The sequence below is a fragment of the Crocodylus porosus genome, unplaced genomic scaffold (assembly GCF_001723895.1).
Source record: "Crocodylus porosus isolate Cpor-Errol unplaced genomic scaffold, CroPor_comp1, whole genome shotgun sequence".
In the NCBI taxonomy this organism is placed as follows: Eukaryota; Metazoa; Chordata; order Crocodylia; family Crocodylidae; genus Crocodylus; species Crocodylus porosus.
This window is the reverse complement of record NW_017728917.1, coordinates 16,751,755-16,769,260: the sequence shown is the minus strand read 5'-3', so window position 1 is coordinate 16,769,260 and position 17,506 is coordinate 16,751,755. Positions and strand designations below refer to the sequence as shown.

Genomic DNA, 17,506 nt, shown 5'->3' with positions numbered 1-17,506 from the left:
TGTATATATAATTGTTCTGCCAGCAGGGAACACAACTAGCATTTCTAAGATTATTTCAAGCTGTATAAAAATGTAAGCTATTTTACTAGCATCGCCAGCTCTTTCACCCAGGTCATGCTCTGCAGGAGATTTGGTAGGCAGTGGTCTTTCCTGCAAGCCAGCACTGAACCAGTTCCTTATTGCTGCAGTAAGCAGGCACTGTGCCTCCAAGGGTGATGCTATTCAGAACCACTAACGTGAGATTTCCTGAAACTTTCATTAAGATCAAAGGTTTTCACTGCTGTATCATAAGCAAGTATACACGACATGCTACCAGGCCAAACTTCTTCCAACCCAGGTTCAAGCTGGCTAAGAATACTTGTCCTTTTGTGTCCTACGCCATTGAATAGGGTATTGCTGTGCACCATTAGCAGTTATAGCGTTTCTCCCTTTCCGTATTAAAGTGATTATTGTGTACTGCAGGCTGCACTGGGCCACTGCTTTCAAAGATGCTGCCCACAGCATGCAAAGCATTTTGGTATCCTTTTGGATGAACAATGATATACATGTGTCATTAACTTTAGTCACTTTTTAAGTCATATACCAAAAAAGTATTTCCCTTTCCACTCTATTAGCACCATACAAGAGTAAAGAGTGTACAACCTTTACAAAGCTAATTGCCTGCAAAGATCACCAAAAAGATTTTCCATTTGCATTATAAATGGCAGCACTATCCATGCTGCTTTCCACTGAAGATATTTCAAATAACTTCCTCTAGTTTTTTTGTGAGGTTTCGAGATATAGTTTGCTTTACTTTGAAGAGAGCCCAATAAGCCACCATGCAGGTTTGGAGAGGACTCAGTGCTGCAAATATACCCTGCGCTTGTAGCACCCTCTGGTGGCTGTACAGGGGAGCCACGGATGCAGTTATTTTGCAGAAAACTGGGATTAACGGCACCCAGAATACTGTGGGGAAAACACATGGCCCCCCTCATTCTTGATGAATTTAGCATAGGTCCTTCTCTGAAGAGAAACCACTTTAGCAAGAACCTTGAAAGCCATATAAAGCCCAAGTCCTGGCCCAGTCTAGTTGGCTTCAATGGGGCCACGGTTTGACTCTTATGGCTGGAATTTTTCAGCTACCTCATCATTTGTGCCCCCAAATTTTCCACATGCAAAACTCCCTCTGCCATCCGTAGGGTCTTCCAGAAGAGTCAAAATGAATGCAGTGCAGTTGTGAACAGATCACCTGACCATGAAAGGAAGTGGTACTGGCATAGTCATGCTTGGTATTGAGCCCAAGGGGTCAAATCTCCTTGAAGTCAATAGTCATCCTGATTCACACCAGCTGAAGATCTGGCCAATAATCTGGAAACTGGGACCCTCATTGAGAGTATGAAAAAGAAACAAGAAAACATCCATTTTGGGGGATGTTAGAAATGCAAATTCCTTTTCAACTGCCACCCATTTCTTCAGCATCTTGATAAGCGGTTGCTTCTCAAGAGCTTGTTAGCTAATGCAAAAGCCCAGCTATCATTAACATGGGATGGAATCTGAGGTTTTTTGTTATTGGACATCTCAGCTGCAATAAGGCATAAATACAATGATCAGGATCTGAAGAATATCTAAAAAGAGGATAAATCTGCCTCGCACTGCTTAAAAATAAAACATAGTCAGGGTTAAAATTCCATGTGGGAAAAAATTTTTGTGAAACACAAAAAGACAAAATGTTGCAATATTTGAAGTCATGGCTGTATTCTCCCATGGGAATTGGAATGCAGTAGGAATGAAAATATTATGTTTCTAACCTGCTTTGAGTGACCCCATGTTGTCCAATAAATACTCTGCATAATTTGTAGCATAATGGCATTGCTTGGGGATATTTTTAACTTCTTCTATAAATACAAACAGTAAAATGGGCAAGCTAGTATTACAGCTGGGTAAACAGTGCATGTGCTTTTTCTAAATATCGATTTGGATTTTTAAGTAAAATTCACTTGCACTGAGCTTATGCCCCATTTACTTTCCCTGCCACTGGGAGACCGAACTTTGCTGATGCAAACATTCGTGGAAATGAATGTCAAAGTTTTATGAAGGTCTAGAAGAAGGGATACCAGAATGATCAGCAGAGCAAAAAACTTACCATATTAGAGGGCATCAAAGAAACTTGACTCATTTAGCCTAGCAAGTGCAGGATGACAAGAGATATAACTATGAATTTAGCAGAAGAGTAAATACCAGTTAAAAGAAGAGCTATTCAAGCTAAAAGACAACACTGATATGAGAACAAATGGATATAAACCAGCCGTGAATAAATCTAGGTTGGTGTTTAGAAAAAGGTTCCTCACCATCAGAGGAGTACGGTTCTGGGGGCCCCCAGTAAAAGTTTTGGGGGCTAAAAAAACTAGCTAGTTTTAAGGTGGAGCTTGTTTAGTTCCTGACATGGTTGCCTGTAAGAACAGGGGACTGATGACCCGGAAAGTCCCTGCAAAACCTATGTCCATGTTCCTGGGAACCAAATTGAATTGCAAGGATTGATACCAATACCATAAGTTCACCAGTATGTTCAATCATGAACGAGAAACAAAACTATCAGGTGTGCCTGACCAATTGCTACAAAGGAGTGTAACTTTAATTTTGTATCTATTCACTATTGATTATTCAGCAAATCCTTTAGTATTAGTGATGGAATTCAGCCCCTTGTAGAGGGAAAATATAAGATCTATGTGACATCTAAGGTCTCGTAAACTCATTAGAATACAGGGCCTTGTGCTGATCTTGGAGTAGGAGTAAGTTTTATCCCAAATGAACGGATCCCAGAGAAACAGTCTCCTTGTGGATACTCTGCAAGCAGAAGAAGAGAAGGTGACCCTCACAGCGCTTGTATTCTTTGAATGCTTTGTATTCATACCAACTATAGTTACGGGTGCTTAGCATTTCTAAAAATCAGGCTCTGACTACACTTGAGGGTAGAACTGGAAAGTTTACCCGAATCACTTAGGCTTTTGTGAAAATCCCACCTAGAAAGAATTATTCATGTGTTTTTCTCATTTCAACTTGTACTTGATACAAAATGCTTCTGGTGGATCAGAACTAACATTTCTCTACCATTTTTAGCATACTTCTTGTTTCTTGCTCAATAGAACTAGTAGGGCTGTTACATTCAAAGCAACGCTTGGCCCTGACTTCAGAGGGGAGCAGGATGCAGCCAAAAGAATGCAGTAAATCCCACTACACTTCATCAGCTACTTATATCTTTGTCATGGGACGCTTGAGAAACCAGAAATATCAGAGCCTTTGTTTCTTTAAATGAGTTTCCTTACCTCTCTCCTTAAAACCATTGACTGGGTCAGGATTCATATGAAAGGACTCAATTCCATTTTATAACAATGCTATCAGACCTTTCCATTTGAGGGTCTCAAAGCACTTTACAAACATAAAAAAGAAGCTTCACAGCCCTAATTTATTTGTAGGAAACTGAGGCACACACAGGGGAACTGACTGTCCCAAAGGCACAATGATTCCTTCAGTCCCTGTTTTGTACTTTTAACAACAAGATGAACATTTAATCTGTCCCATCTGTCTTCTTTTGTCTAGTGATTCTAAGGCTAAGAATTTTTAGTGGAACTGGTCTCCGAAAAGGGATTGTAAAAATGAAATTGTCTTTTTTTAAATGATCCTCCTTCAGTAACATTCAATTCAGATGATCTCAGTTTAGGAGTAAAAGAAGATCTTTCTGCCTGTCCATTGATGTACATGAGCTCTCAAAGTCTAACTGGGTTCTTTGTGGCCAGGACTTTCAAAGCCATCTGCCTAGAGTGAGCGTCCTCAATCCATATTAGGATGTAACATCAGAAGCCTGATTTTCAAAAGTGCCAGCAGCTACCAGAGCTACATGTCTTCCTTCTCCTGCCCTAGGCTCAATGAGAGCTGCTAGATACCCAGCAATTTTGCAAAGGTGTCCTTTAGGCTTCTATTCTTGACATTTTTGGCTCATGCCCTTTTATGTTGAAACCTCTAGCAAAAATAGTCCAGCTAGAAGTTAGCTGATGATGTCAAAGCATAACTCTGAATAGAAATCCATCTTGCTCTCCTCTAGCTGCATTAACACAATCACAAAAAGTTAGTATCACTTGTTCTTGTCGGCGGCCCGTGCACATGTGATTCAAGGGAACAGAAGGGCAAATTCCCTGAGTAAGAGGAAGAACGTGCCAGTTCATATATTCTCTCCTCTGATTCTAAGCAACACCGATGGGCATATTTTCTCCCCTGAGTGGATAGATATAGCCTCTCATAACTTAACTGGAATTTGTGAATGCCTTTAGCATGCAAAATACTTTTGAATACACACAATTAATGCAAGTTTTAGGGGCATCCTAATTTGCAAAATATTCAGGTCAAGAAATGGATGCTGAAAAACAGAAAGCTTGAGGTTCCTGAGATGGAGAGGAAAGACAGAGGATAAGGCTCTCTCAAGCCATAGGCAATGGAAGTGGAAGAAGAGAACTCAGGAAAGTTACAGATGAAATAGGTTTTCAAAAATGGTTTGGTTGATCCAAGGAGATTAATGATGACATGGCATACAGAATTGCATATCTCTTCAGCAAGCCCCCAAATACCTGGATCTTTATAAATCTTACTTCATACATTTGCATCATTACCAGAAACAGAGGCACAACAAAAACTAAACAATGAAATGGCTGAGAATTATTACTGCAAATACAGAAAAATTAGAGCAAAGGGATATGAACATACAAGACCAGATTCTCAGCTGGTGAAAATCAACAGAGTCCCACTAATTTTGCCCCAGCTGAGGATTTGGCATAACCTATTTTTAACTTCGCTCATTATCCATTTAAATTACATAATAGACACATCATCCTATATACAAAAAAAAAAATCTCCCAAAAGTTTTAGCATTATGCATTGCTGATCAAAGCCAAAACAGAGTCTCAAGGTTTTGAAAACTCTGTGTAGACTTAGCATAGAAGGCATCTTAAAAAGTGATTTGGATTTTTAGATATAAAATAAATACCAGCTGGAACTTTAAACCTGCTAAGACTTTAAGGTGGAGGATTAAGAATAAAATAAAATCAGAAAGGAAGCTTTTAAGTCTTTAACAGGCCAATAAAAAAAATACCTTTACAACCAGCATGACCTTTTATTACATGTGGTTGATAAGGAGGGAAGAGTGGGATGCTCAAAACCAAACAGGGTCTAAGACAGTTTCTACAACATGTCTGGTCTGGGAAAATGCTGTGGAGAACACAATTGATGTTCTTCTCCTTGTGGGATTATAGTGGGCAAGAAACTGCATGAGCAGTATATTCCTTACCGTTTCACAAGGAAGAAAGGGAGAGGACTCTCTCATGCTAGAGCGAGGGGGGTTAGCCCCTCTCTAGGTTCACACACTCATTTTAGAATAGCTGCAGATTGTTTATGTCTCTGCACAGCTGTGCTGTTGCTTTTCCCTTTACATGAAGCAGGGGTCTTTCAAGCAATACTGCCATTCACTTCCATAAGGCTGTGCTTTAATAGCCAGAGAGGACTCGTCAGCAGTGGCAGATCCATAGAGCAACATTAAATCCTCATTGGCTATAGCTCATGGCAGTGCCCCTCTTGCTAAGCAAGTGCCCATGGAGTCCCAGTCTGTAAAAGTGGGGGTTCCCATCCCATGGAGTGGGGATGGGGACATGACAAAGAGTTTAGTTTTATGCACCCTCAGCCCTGATGGGTTTAACTATTGTGGCTCCTCTTAGCTTGACTCCACATGCCAACTCATCACTGCCATAAGCACAATATGATTCCACTGGTGCCAATGGAGGGTGCCACCTAGTCATGAATATGTCCCTACACATCCCCATGTGGGGGGAAAAGTACCATCTTCTATTGTGATTGCTAACATTATCTGATGAAACACAGCTTTTCAAACCACTCAGGAACCTATCTTGCTGCCCTTGTCTTAGATTCCTAGTAACTTTGCCCTTTGACCCTTCATTTTTAATTTAACCTTTTGGTGTTAAAATTAAAAACAAAAATACAAAATCTCAACGATGAACCAGGAGTCATGATTACTTAACAGTATAGCATGCCTGGTCAAACAACGGACATTGCCCAACCACAAACAAATAATTAACTCAAAGTCTTGAGGTCTGTGTCCCCATGCCATCCTGTTTCTGACTACATTTTCACAGGTATTTTCCCCTGTCAAGTCTTATAAGCAAAAAATAAAATATATCCATGGCAGAGATTTGTAGCAAGGTGTTGACTTTCCCTACTTTATGCTGGGCTAGCCTGTTCTTAACAGAGTGCTAGGTGAAAGGTGCTGGGTAGACAGTGATGGAGCCTAAAGTCCTGGTTTAGGCACCAAAGTGCCTGACCCGATCTTTGGGGGAGGATTCCTGGAATAAAAAGCAGAAGAGCCTCCATGGCTGTGTCCCTCTGCCATGTCAGAGATATTATATTTATTCAATTGCCAAGAGCTTAGGTAGCTCACACCTGGAGAAGCATTTGGGGCACCAGCTCTGCTGCTTTGACCAGAGAGGATCTGAGGGAGATGGGAGGCCTAGCCCTGCAGACAGCTGCATTACCTTCTCCTCCTGAGCGGTGAGGTTGGGGGTCCTCACAGGCGCGTGTGGAATTCCTCTCTTTCGACCTCTGTTTTCAGGCACGGGGTGCAGTGGGAGGCCACTGCAGATTTCCTTCAGGCTGGACATACCTGCTGGGGAGACAAGAGATGGAGGAAAAGTGGGTTCAGGAGAGTGAGGAGGAAGCAGTACTTGGGAACAGCAGCAGCTCCGAGAGGATCTCCAACGAAACAACCTGCCTGCTGGCTTCTGCAAACAGGTCTCCCCAGCTGTGAGCACAGACTGGACAGGTGACACACCTCCTCACGCTGGGCTGTCCCATTGGCTCTTCCGTCCCCCCTGGAGATGAATCATTCACAGTTGTGCTGTTTATTCTCTGGATGCTTTTTCAGCTGCCTCTGGGCTGAAATATTGGGCTCAGGCCTCCATTACTTTCACACCCCAACTTCAGTGTCACCTGGGGCCCAAGACTTGTGTAGGAGTCTTGCATGAATAATGATTGCAAGCTCTGCCTTTTACAGTTCCAGGAGGTAATACCTGAACACTGGAGCTCTCTCTCTGACAGTCGGATAGGCACCATACCTCAATCCTGACCATCTTGCCTTTCCAATAGGAACTGTTGCCAAGGATAATGGTAAGAATAGCACCCCAAATACATTCTTGTTACTGTATGTACTGGCGTGCTATCTGATTTACACTGAGAGTATACCTGTTTGTTAGATAGTGGCATCAGTTTGCTCTATTGTGCAAAAAAGAAAGCCTCCACACATTAATGGCTTTTGTCCACTGTGATTAACAGCAACCAAAATGTCTTAGGTTCCTCCCATTCAGGCAGTAGAAGCAAATAAATATGCTGACCTTGACATTCCACTTAAGTTGCAACATGAACTTTAATCTCAGGTTTGAGCCTCTGCATAAATTATGTAGGAGTTTTTCAATCCTTGATAGATACATGGTGCCACAGTCAGAGTCCAGGGGATTTTCTCCTGAAAGAAACGTAAGGCTGCTGAAGTCAATTGGGAGAATTATCTGCATTTGGACTCTGTTATTGAGTCCATAATCTGAGGAGAGAGGGGATGTAACAGTAATGTGAAATGCAAACCTCTCTATATCTAAGTCCAATAAATTTATTCTTTTAGAAAGGCCTATGTGATAAGAGGGAAGTCTACTGGATTGTAAAGAAATTTAATGCAATTCTATAGAAATTACTTTAAACATTTATGGAATGTCAAAGAAACTAGCAACATAAACCCGCAAGGGCCTTCCCAGGGCATTTAGCCCAGGGATTCCACAAGATCATCCAATCCAATGCCCCCAGCACACCACAGACACAAAATGAGTATAAAATAAGAGAGAGAAAAATCTACAGTGCGCCACAAGTAAAAGACAGGGAGATCAGGGCACTACCTATGGGGTACAAGGGCAGGGAATGTGTTAGGTTAACATTGATTCAGGTTATAGGTTAGGTTAACATAGGTCCAAGTAAGAGGCCCATGCCCCATGCTATAGGCAAAAAAGAAACAAACCCCACAATTGCCAATCTGACCTTGCAGGAAATTTCTTTCCTCGCCCCAAACCTGGCATCCCTTTCTCAAAGGTTTTCACAAGCAATCCTCCAGAATCCTATAGCAGGGATATCAAGGATGTATTTGGTAGCCATGTTGGTCTGAGACAAAAAGAAAGACAAAAAGAAAACTCTACAATTCTTGATTCAGAGATGATATCTTTTATTAGGCCAACTAACAAATCACACACAAAAAAAATCTTTTTCTGCAAGCTTTCGGGCACACTCACCCATCCTCAGGCTCAGGGAAAATTAAAAGTGGCAAAAAGTCCCCATAGATAGAAAATAAACTTCATTTCTGCACAGAGGAAGCTTAAGGTGGACGTCTGTTTCTATGAAGATTGACAGGAGGGTTGTACATTTTCAAGACTGATAGGGCTGTTCCCTAAGGCAGCAATACACAGACACTGGCAACAGTAAAGAGCTCTTTGGTGCAGAGCTTCAGCATAGGAGTGTGACGTAATCTCAGCTTGCACAGAAGACACAGAATTGGAGTTGAGGATGCCCAGAGTCCCATAGGACTTGTACACTCTGCAGAGTCTGGCCTGAGGACAGTCCTTAACATGGCTTATAACAGCAGGATAGCGGCATGTTGCATAAGGATTATGCAATATTGGAATGGTTTTAAAATAAGCATGAAAAACAGAAATAAGACAACACCTTGTCTCCCTCTTCATTTACAGGTATTTATTAAGTTTTCTTTATTAGAAACAAGACAAGTGGCAGGTAAGGATCAAGAGAGGAAAATCCCCATTTGTGTGACAATCGTCTGTACACACACACACGTGGCATATACAATTTACTTCCTCCTGTCAGCTGTCTGGTGTGACCCATCTTCTTGTTTTTCTGCTTTTGGCCCTAGTCTTGCAAACACTGAAGCACAAGTGGCTTATGTCATGCTTCCATTCTCATTGAAGGGGCTTTAGTTTCACCTCCATTTAAAATCAAGAATATCTCTGCAGATGCTGATCCAGTTGCACAGCTGTAAAGCTGAAGTAAGAGAGATCAGAGCCAGGCCCACCGGGAGAGAAGGCTAGGCAAGAACAGTCATCCAAGAAGAGTCATTCATGCCTTTGTGTGTCCAATGGAGCCTTAAAGAGCAATGAGAGTCATAGTAAGACTTCCAGTTACCAGTGCAGAGTCCCAGTGAGGTCAGCAGAGCCCTGTGCTACCAGGCACCTACTGCAGGAAGGGGCCCGGAGCTTGTAGGCGCTTTGGGGTAGGGGCTGCCTCAGGTTGTGCCCGGTGCAACACAGAGTGGGCATGCTGCAACATCATCTTGTTTCAGACTCCTGGGAGCCCATAAGTCCCTTTGCAGCCTGAGTTGCCTCTGCTCAGGAAAAGAAAGGGATCACCCAGCTGGGCTCCCAGGCTGGCTGCTCTTCGATTTAAAAGCCCCTTTTAAACCAAACTTTCCGGCTGCAGAAAGACGTGCATGCCGGTGGCAGAACACTTTAACCTCTCAGGATACTACGTCCTGGGATGGGGGCTTTATTGGACAGCAAGCTGTTCAGAATGGATCTGAATAGGAGAAATTGCAGAACAAGAAATTGCCCACAGACTGGATTGTGTTAAGCATGGTTTAAACAGGGACCAGGGATTCATAACACATTACTTGTGTTTCTAGGGGGTTACCGCTTGATTGCTTGTCTCTCCCAGCACCACCCCCTTTCCCCTCTCATCTCTTTCTCCCCCATTCCTTGTCTTTTTTAGACAAATGCCCACCTCCTTCTTGCACTCTGCTTTCTGCTCCTCCTTTCACAGCATCTGATGAAGCGAGCTCCAGCTCAGGAAAGCTTGTGCCAAATCCTTGATCTTCAAGGCAAGTCTCCTTTCACCAGAAAGCTGGAGGTGTCTTATTCTAAACACATTAGGGCATTTGCCATGGGGAACACCTCCCGGAGTTATTAATGTAATACATGACAGCCAGTGCCATGGCAAGGAAGTTTGGCACCGGGGCAAAGCCCCCAGTGGCAGCTCACCCTTGCCCCATGCACAGATCTGGGGGGCACATGTCCCTGGGAATGCCTGCAGTGCTGGGAGCCACCTTCCTCCCATCCCTGCGCCCCCTCCAACAAGTCACTCACAGCTCCATCCCTGGCTGTTGGCACCCCTTCGCTTCGGCACCCGGGGCAGTCTCCCTGCACACCCCTCCCCCCCACCCTCCTATGGCACTGGCGATGGCTTTCTAAATCACAGAAGGTCAGCATCATTTGCTCTCGTCAGCGGTCCATGCACGTGTGATTCAAAGGAACAGAAGGGCAAATTCCCTGAGTAAGAGGAGGAAGAACGTGCCTGTTCATGTATTCTCTCCTCTGGCTCTAAGCAACACCGATGGGCATGTTTTCTCCCCTGAGTGGATCGATGGAGACTCTCACAACTTACCTGGAACCTGTGAATGCCTTTAGCATGCAAAAAACCACTTCTGAATATACACAATGGGTGCAAGATTTTATTTTCACAGCCTAAAACATAGGGCATCTCCATCCTCGGAGGTTTTTAAGAGCCTCGCGTGGGATGATCTCATCGGGGCAGGCCCTGCTTTGAGCAAGGGGGGTGGACTAGATGCCAGGCCCCTTCCAGCCCTAACTTTCTCCGGTTAGTCTACAAGGTGCAAACCTGCCCTGCCCCCTGCTGCACAGCGCCCCCAGCGGCAGGCCCGGCGGCAGGCGCCGCTTCCCCGCGGGCCGACAGAGGGCGCTGCACGCAGCCGGCTCCGGGCGGCGGCGCCGGGCGTTTCACTTAAAGGGCCAGGACTGCAATTGCGCCGCCTGCCCGCGCCCGGCCGGCGGCCCCCGGCTCCGGCGGCAGAGGGGGGAGCGCCTGGCAGCCCCACGTGCCCAGCTGCCAGGGGGTGCAAACTACCCCCCCCTTTAAAAAAAAAAAAAAAAAAGAGCAGGGGCATGATCACATGTCACGCTCATCCCTGCCTGCAGCCAGCCTGGAGGGCAGCGAGCGCGGGGGTGTGCCAGCCGCTGGCAGGGAGGGGGGCGTCGGGGGCCCCCGGGCCTGGCAGGGAAGGAGGGCGCTGACTGCCCCCCTTGCACTGCGGGCGGGAGGGGGTCCCTCCAGGCTCCCCCCTCCCACCCCACGCCCCAAGCCCCTCCCTGGTCCCGGTCCCAGCGCCTCGTGCCCGGGACGCGGCGAGTGGATCCGCTGCAGCCGGTGCGCGGAGCCGGAGCCGGAGCCGGAGCCTGCGCGGCCGGGCTGGGCTGTGCGGGGTCCCCGGTCCGCCCCCGCTAGCCGCGGAGGGAGGGCGAGGGGGCAAGACCTGGGGAAGGGGGGAGAAAAGGGCAAGGCCCCCCCCCCCCGAACAAAGTGCAAGAGAAAGTTTCTTTGTAAAACAAGAGCATCTAGCCCCAGCGCGGGGCAGAGAGGAGAAGCTGGGCCAGAGAGGTGAGCTTCACCTACTGAAGGGGGAAACGCCACTCGCTTCCCGGGGAGCGATGGGCGAGTGACTCCCACCCTGGAGCCAGCAGAGACCAGGAAAGAGGTCTGGATTTTTTTTTTTTTTAAACAAAAGCAAGCAACCAAAAAGCCTCCCCAACCAGTTCAGAAGCATGAGGCACCAGCCGCTGCTCTTGCCCTAAGAAGAAGGTGAGAAAGAAGGCAGGAAACGGGAGCTATGCAGGCACCAGACCTGTAGATGCATGAGATTCTCCTTGCACCTTGAGGACGGGGGTGATTTGTTTGCCTGACAGCCATGCAGCATAAAGGCATCACGCTGATCGTCTTCTTGGAGTACATCGTTGCTGGCCAAGGTGAGGCAGGTAAGTCGAAATCAATCAACCAATCAGTCAATATTGCCAGGCACCAGACAGCTAAACCTGACTCCTAAAACAGAGCAAGGGGAGGAAGGGTGGAAACCAGGTATTTGAAAGTCTCTTGCATGCTTTCTTTTCTTTCGGTATTTTATACTGTACAGTCAGAAGACTATGAGCTATATGAGATGCATATGTAGTCTTCCCCCAATACAGAGCTCTGCAGTACACACTCCTCCCCTGTGAAATAAAACACTTTAGTAGGTTATGCTGTTAAAAGGACACAGCATCCTGTCAGTGTGCATTAATATAAAGGAAGAAGGACCAGCTGGTGGGAGGGCAAGAACTGAGATATTCAGAGAGTTTGTTTGGCTGGACAAGACTTTCTTTCTAGATAGGATAAGATTCAGAAGTCAGATTCGTGGGACAGTATTGCTGAAAATAATTGCCTCATCCTGGGTTGGGATTTATTTTTCTTCAGTGAAGGAAAGATTTTATGCAGGAACTTTCTGCCTCAGCTAGATTATCTATCCTATTGTATAAAGAGGACTTGTATTTATTGCACTGCCTAACTATCTTAATGGTCAGGATTTGATGGGCAAGGCTAAATGAAAATTATTCATCTTAGAGGATCAATAAGATAGGAAGTAGAGCGTAGAAAGTGGTTACTTGTAATGAATATTAGACTAAGCTGCAATGATATTTATAGTGAATTCTAAAAAGCACCTTTTATTATGACTGAGGTTGGCTCCCCTTCAGTGGTGGAAGTGGGGCAGTGGAGGAAAAGCTAGCTACTCCTGCCATGGCTTAAATCATCTTTTAAGGTCAGAAAGGGAAAAGAAGAGGCTCATCTCTGAGGAACTTTAGTGATTGGGTCAGAAAAAAAAATGAAGACAGCATCAATAAACCAGGACTAGGTTACCAATGGGTTGATTCGTATGCTGTTTCTTATCAGAGTATAGGCTTATGATCTCTTCCTTTAGATGGGAGGTTTAAATTTCACCTGCATGCGCAGAGTATTAGGATAACTTTCGCCTGACAGTGACTTGCAGGATACTCAAGTTTTCTGCCGCTGCACAATCTCTGTTAAACACAGCAAAGTAGCTTCAGCTCAGGTTATTCCTTGGCTAGAATTGAATTTGGAACATAATTAGGCATTCAACATAGCTTCAGATATATTTTTCTTAAGTAAAAAGAACAAAATAAACTGAAATCAGAGTAAGCAGAAAGCTATCCCCCAGTGGTTTATCCTGAATCAAATCAAAATCACAGCATTATTGGGGAAAATTATAAGGAGGGGCACTGTACCTCACTTGCCTGAAGTCATTTATCCCAAGCATTAGCTGGTTTCTCTGATTGAGACTATCTTGTCGGATAGGACCCATGTGGTTGATGTACAGTGCAGAAAATATACGGAGGTATCGCCAGTCATGTTCTTGATCCCAACTAGGAAAAATGTGATGCATCCAAAGTAGAATTTAAGTGTATACAATTTGCGCAGCCAAGGTGCAACCGTATGGAGATGCACCTTGTAGCACTCTACTAAAAAATTCTGAAATTGTTTGCTTTTTCATGTATTGACTTATACACACTCAGAGTTAGGGTTTGAGACATAACAATTAAAGGACATTACAAGGATGGTGCATCCCCTGAAAGTTAAGCCTGATCAAGCTAAGGAGCTGCTAAATTTTATACAATTTCCCTGCTTTTATTTAAATAATAAAATACTGACCCAATAACCCACAAGAGCTGCATGCTCCTTCTTGATTTGTTTTCTTTTTAAGTGTTTTCTAATTTCAAATATCAAAGTAAGTTCAATTACAGCCTGAGTGCATAGTGACCTGAACATGATACCAACTGTTTGATGGCTACTGGATGTCCTCTGTAAAATGAGTTCCCAGGTTCAGCCTTCTTCAGAGATGGTGGGTGCTAATGTCAGAGGATTTTAGATATATCTAACTTGGCCCATGCAATGAACTCCCTCTTGTCCCTAGAGCTGGTCTCTCCTGGTCTCTCTCATAGGGCATTGATGGGGCATGGTGGATGCATGAGATGTATCTGCTGGTGCCATGCTTGATCTGTGGTGAAAGCAATAGAGTCTCCAGGACTGTGAAGCCTGACTCCCTAGGCCATTACAAATAATATAAAGAATAACAGTAAAATAAAATAAAGCCAGGACGATGAATGGCAGGTGTCAGGTTGCTCTTGTGAAGCTCATGTTATCCAGCACTGTTGTCAGTTCGGACTCAGGGCCTTATTCTCTTTGCACATCAGCACTGGAAACTGCCGTGGACTTACGAGGCTGACAGCAGCTGGTGCTTTAATGTCAGCTTTCTGCCCTTTCTCCCTCCAGAGGGCATGGTTCTGCCTGGCTGTGCCTCTTAATGGCAGATCTCCAAAAAGGGGTGTGGTTTTGCCAAAAATAGCCATTTCTAACACCAAACTTAAAATCAGTTGTGAACTCTTCTTTCAAAAAATCATCAAAACCTGATGTTGGGTAATTATCTGCCAGTCCTTCACTGGGCAGTGCCCAGAACTATAGATTTTTCTGTGTTCTGTCTTTGACATTGGACACAACTGGCCTGAATTATTAGAGGGTGCCCAGCTTCTATGGGATCCAGTACCTCTGAAAACCAGGCCACAGGTGTGTGAACAAAGTGTGGCTACAGAAGAGATGCAGACAGATGGAATGCAATTAGCCAAGTTGGCATATAGCCAGGACACTGAGCCTGATTGATTCTCATGTGATTTCTTTTTTTTTGCCTGGGTTAGCGCACCTCTGATCTGAGGTGGAGTGGGATTGCCCAGAGGAGTTTGAAACAGTTTTTGGTTTCCACAATTCGTTCGATTTCAGCCTTTCTGATCAGAGACCAAAAGGAGGAACTGTTTGTACCAGCTGTAGAAAGGCTTTTGTGATGTGGGTGTGAAGGTGCTGGCAAATGGACCGAGACTTGCCAAACTCACTGCACATTGGCGAGTGACCACTTGAAAAATGCCATAACATTTTGACTACTAGTAATGTGAAAGAGTAAGAGGCGGTGTATCTCATTAATATACCCTTGAGCCCAACACCATACCTAGACTCCTGGTGGCCCTGGGCAAACTTTTAGTATAGGCCTTCCCTTTGCCAGAGATAATGACAATGATAATTGGACAACAGAAAAAGCATTAAAAATTTTGGACCCCCTTTCTGTCCTGGCCCCAGGCAGCCACCCAGTTCACCCATATCTGTGTCCAGGTCTGCTTGAGCCCTCTACCTCCCAACCACAGTCATCGTTAAAACATGCACATTTAACATTTTTCAGTAAACAGATAAAACAAGTGAAATACACCCACACCTATACGCACTCCATGGACATTGGGTGGGACAGGCTTATTATAAAGCCAGCTGAAGTGAAACACTACCATGGGGGTGAGGGGCCAAGACAACCCAAAAGCTTTTCAGGTGTCCAAAATATGGATCAGACCTTTGTGTCTTGAACCTACCTCTTGCAGTGAAAGAGCCTGAAGATGCGGTTCCACGATCGTGTGCATCCGGAACAAGCAAAGGGCCTGGTCCAAATCTCATTACACTCAATGGGATTGTCTTTCTGTTGGCTGCACTGGGCTTTTAGATCAGGCCCCAGATGAACATCCCACTGCCATTCCTTCTGCTTCAGCCTCTAATGAGGGTGATAAATGGGCCTTTTAATATTTAATAAGGCTTTGGATAACATTTGTCAGGCCCTGGTGTGTAATGAGGATCTGAAATTAGCCATCACTTGTCTGAACAGTCATCCAGTGCAACCTTCCAGTTGCGTGACCCATCTCAAATTGAATGGGTCTCTAATCGACAGACAAGCCTGTCATTGGCCAGCCGTGCACCGGGAAACTGCTGTCTCGCCACACAGCTCTGAAGGAGCCCTAAATAAATAAATATGTGGCTTCTTGGGCCGAGCCATCTATCATCAAGCCAAAGTTAATCAGCCTCAAGAACGTGCAGCCCCCTGTGCACCATTCCGATTGTTTAGCCCTTGATGAATTATTCAGCGAGCCCCTCCTGGCGTTCAGGGATAGTCGCTGGCTGCCTGGCTGGTGTTTTCTTTCCTCAGCGATGCCCTGCCGCTCCCATTCCATGTTGCGCGTTGTAGCCAAGAGATGGATCAGCTGTGTTATCTGGAGGCTGAGCCATCTTCTCCCGATTGATTCCTTTAAAGGCAAATCAACTGCAGATTCCCCCCTCCTTCCCTCAGCCACCCCACAGCTAATTTGCACATTGTTCTTCTCCCCTTTTCCTAATGACACAGCAGTTCAGACAGGAACTCTTTATTGATGTTGCTGCATTAGCAGGCTAGGCAGATAAACCTCCTTGTCAGGGCTGATCCTAAGGGCAACTGTGTCCTTCCTTGTTTAACATGTTCCATTAAATGCAGCTAGAAAATTTGATGGAAGACTGATTGCCCCTCCTTGGGGACCAAAAGGAACAGCTGTTTCCTTTAAAGTGTGTTGCTTATCTTAATTTTCTCTCTTACTTGTCTTGAGCGGCTTCTTCCCTGCCATTTTCTATGCTTACGTTTTCCCTCTCATCCTTTTCTTAGGTACCAGTTGACCTGGATCTGTTCCTTCAGTTCTCTCCTTCTATGTGATTTCTTTCCACGATGCAATGATATGTGCACAGCTTTATAAATGGACCTTCCTCTAGTCAGATGCTTCACTGTATGCTTCAGTGGTATTTTCAACTTAATGCTTGATTCTGCTCAGTAAGAAGGGACAGTCCCAAATCAACCTTCCAAGTGCCTAAATAGGGGTCAGAGTTAAGTTGCAAAGTGTGATCTAAATCCCTGCTATTCAGTGGGCACATCTACATGAGACATTTACTGCGGAGTAAACTAATTACCTCCACAGTAAATGGCTTGCATCTATATGTGCACCCTTATTAAGCTGGAGTAAACTAATTAATTCTACAGCAAGGTAGTATTTGTAAATACAAATACTAGCCCATTGCAGATTTTTTACTTTTGCATGTGGAGATGCTGATGCGGCTGGCTGGGGCATGAGGGCACATCAGTGTGAGGGTTACCTGCCAGCTAGCCCCACGCTGGAGCACCCTTGTGCCCCAGCCAGCCCCTCCACAGTATGCTGAGCCGGGTTGGAACAGCCCAGGAATGGCAGGCTGATCCCTGCCGGCCAGGGCTGTTCTGACCTGGCTCAATGTGCTACAGTCTTGGGTGCATGTGTAGATGTGGCACTTGGGAGCAATAAACTGTGGCGCAATAAGCACTGGAATTTATTGCGTCACCTTAATAAACACATGTAGATGCACCCAGTGGCTGCAAAACTACTTAGGTGCCTCCATTTTGGCTTGTAAAGATCCCAAAGTACGTAGACTTGTGCTTATTCTGCATCTTTTGGAGTGACCCAGAACAGCCACCTACACACTTAGCTCTTACCTTGCAGTCCAGTTTGCTGGTGGGAGGTGCCTGAACTGTGCTGAAGTCCTTGATTCCTTATGTCAGGTCAGAGCATGGTTAGCAACTGTATGATGCTAAGAGCAGACATGCTGCTCAATGCAAACACAGCTGCTGGAGGAGGGGCTCACATTTTGTCAAGCAGCAAAAGCACTGACGCAGAAAGTC

At 45.0% G+C, this 17,506-nt stretch overlaps 2 protein-coding genes across 4 annotated transcripts in view; one reads left to right on the top strand and one right to left on the bottom strand.

Moving 5' to 3' along the window:
* Positions 1-6,825, bottom strand: part of UROC1 (urocanate hydratase 1) — a 62,053-nt gene extending 55,228 nt beyond the window's left edge. For both annotated transcript variants that reach the window (XM_019536812.1, XM_019536813.1), the window contains exon 1: positions 6,570-6,825. In XM_019536812.1, the coding sequence (XP_019392357.1) occupies positions 6,570-6,695 (126 nt within the window). In that variant the 5' untranslated portion in view covers positions 6,696-6,825. The remainder of the gene's footprint in view (positions 1-6,569) is intronic.
* A 4,580-nt stretch (positions 6,826-11,405) lies between these two features.
* Positions 11,406-17,506, top strand: part of LOC109311255 (netrin-4-like) — an 86,342-nt gene continuing 80,241 nt past the window's right edge. Inside the window, exon 1 of one of the 2 annotated variants that reach the window (XM_019536811.1) lies at positions 11,406-11,891. In XM_019536811.1, coding sequence (XP_019392356.1) covers positions 11,834-11,891 — 58 coding nt within the window. In that variant the 5' untranslated portion in view covers positions 11,406-11,833. Of the gene's footprint in view, positions 11,901-17,506 lie in introns of both variants that reach the window. The other variant, XM_019536810.1, reaches the window with a different exon arrangement.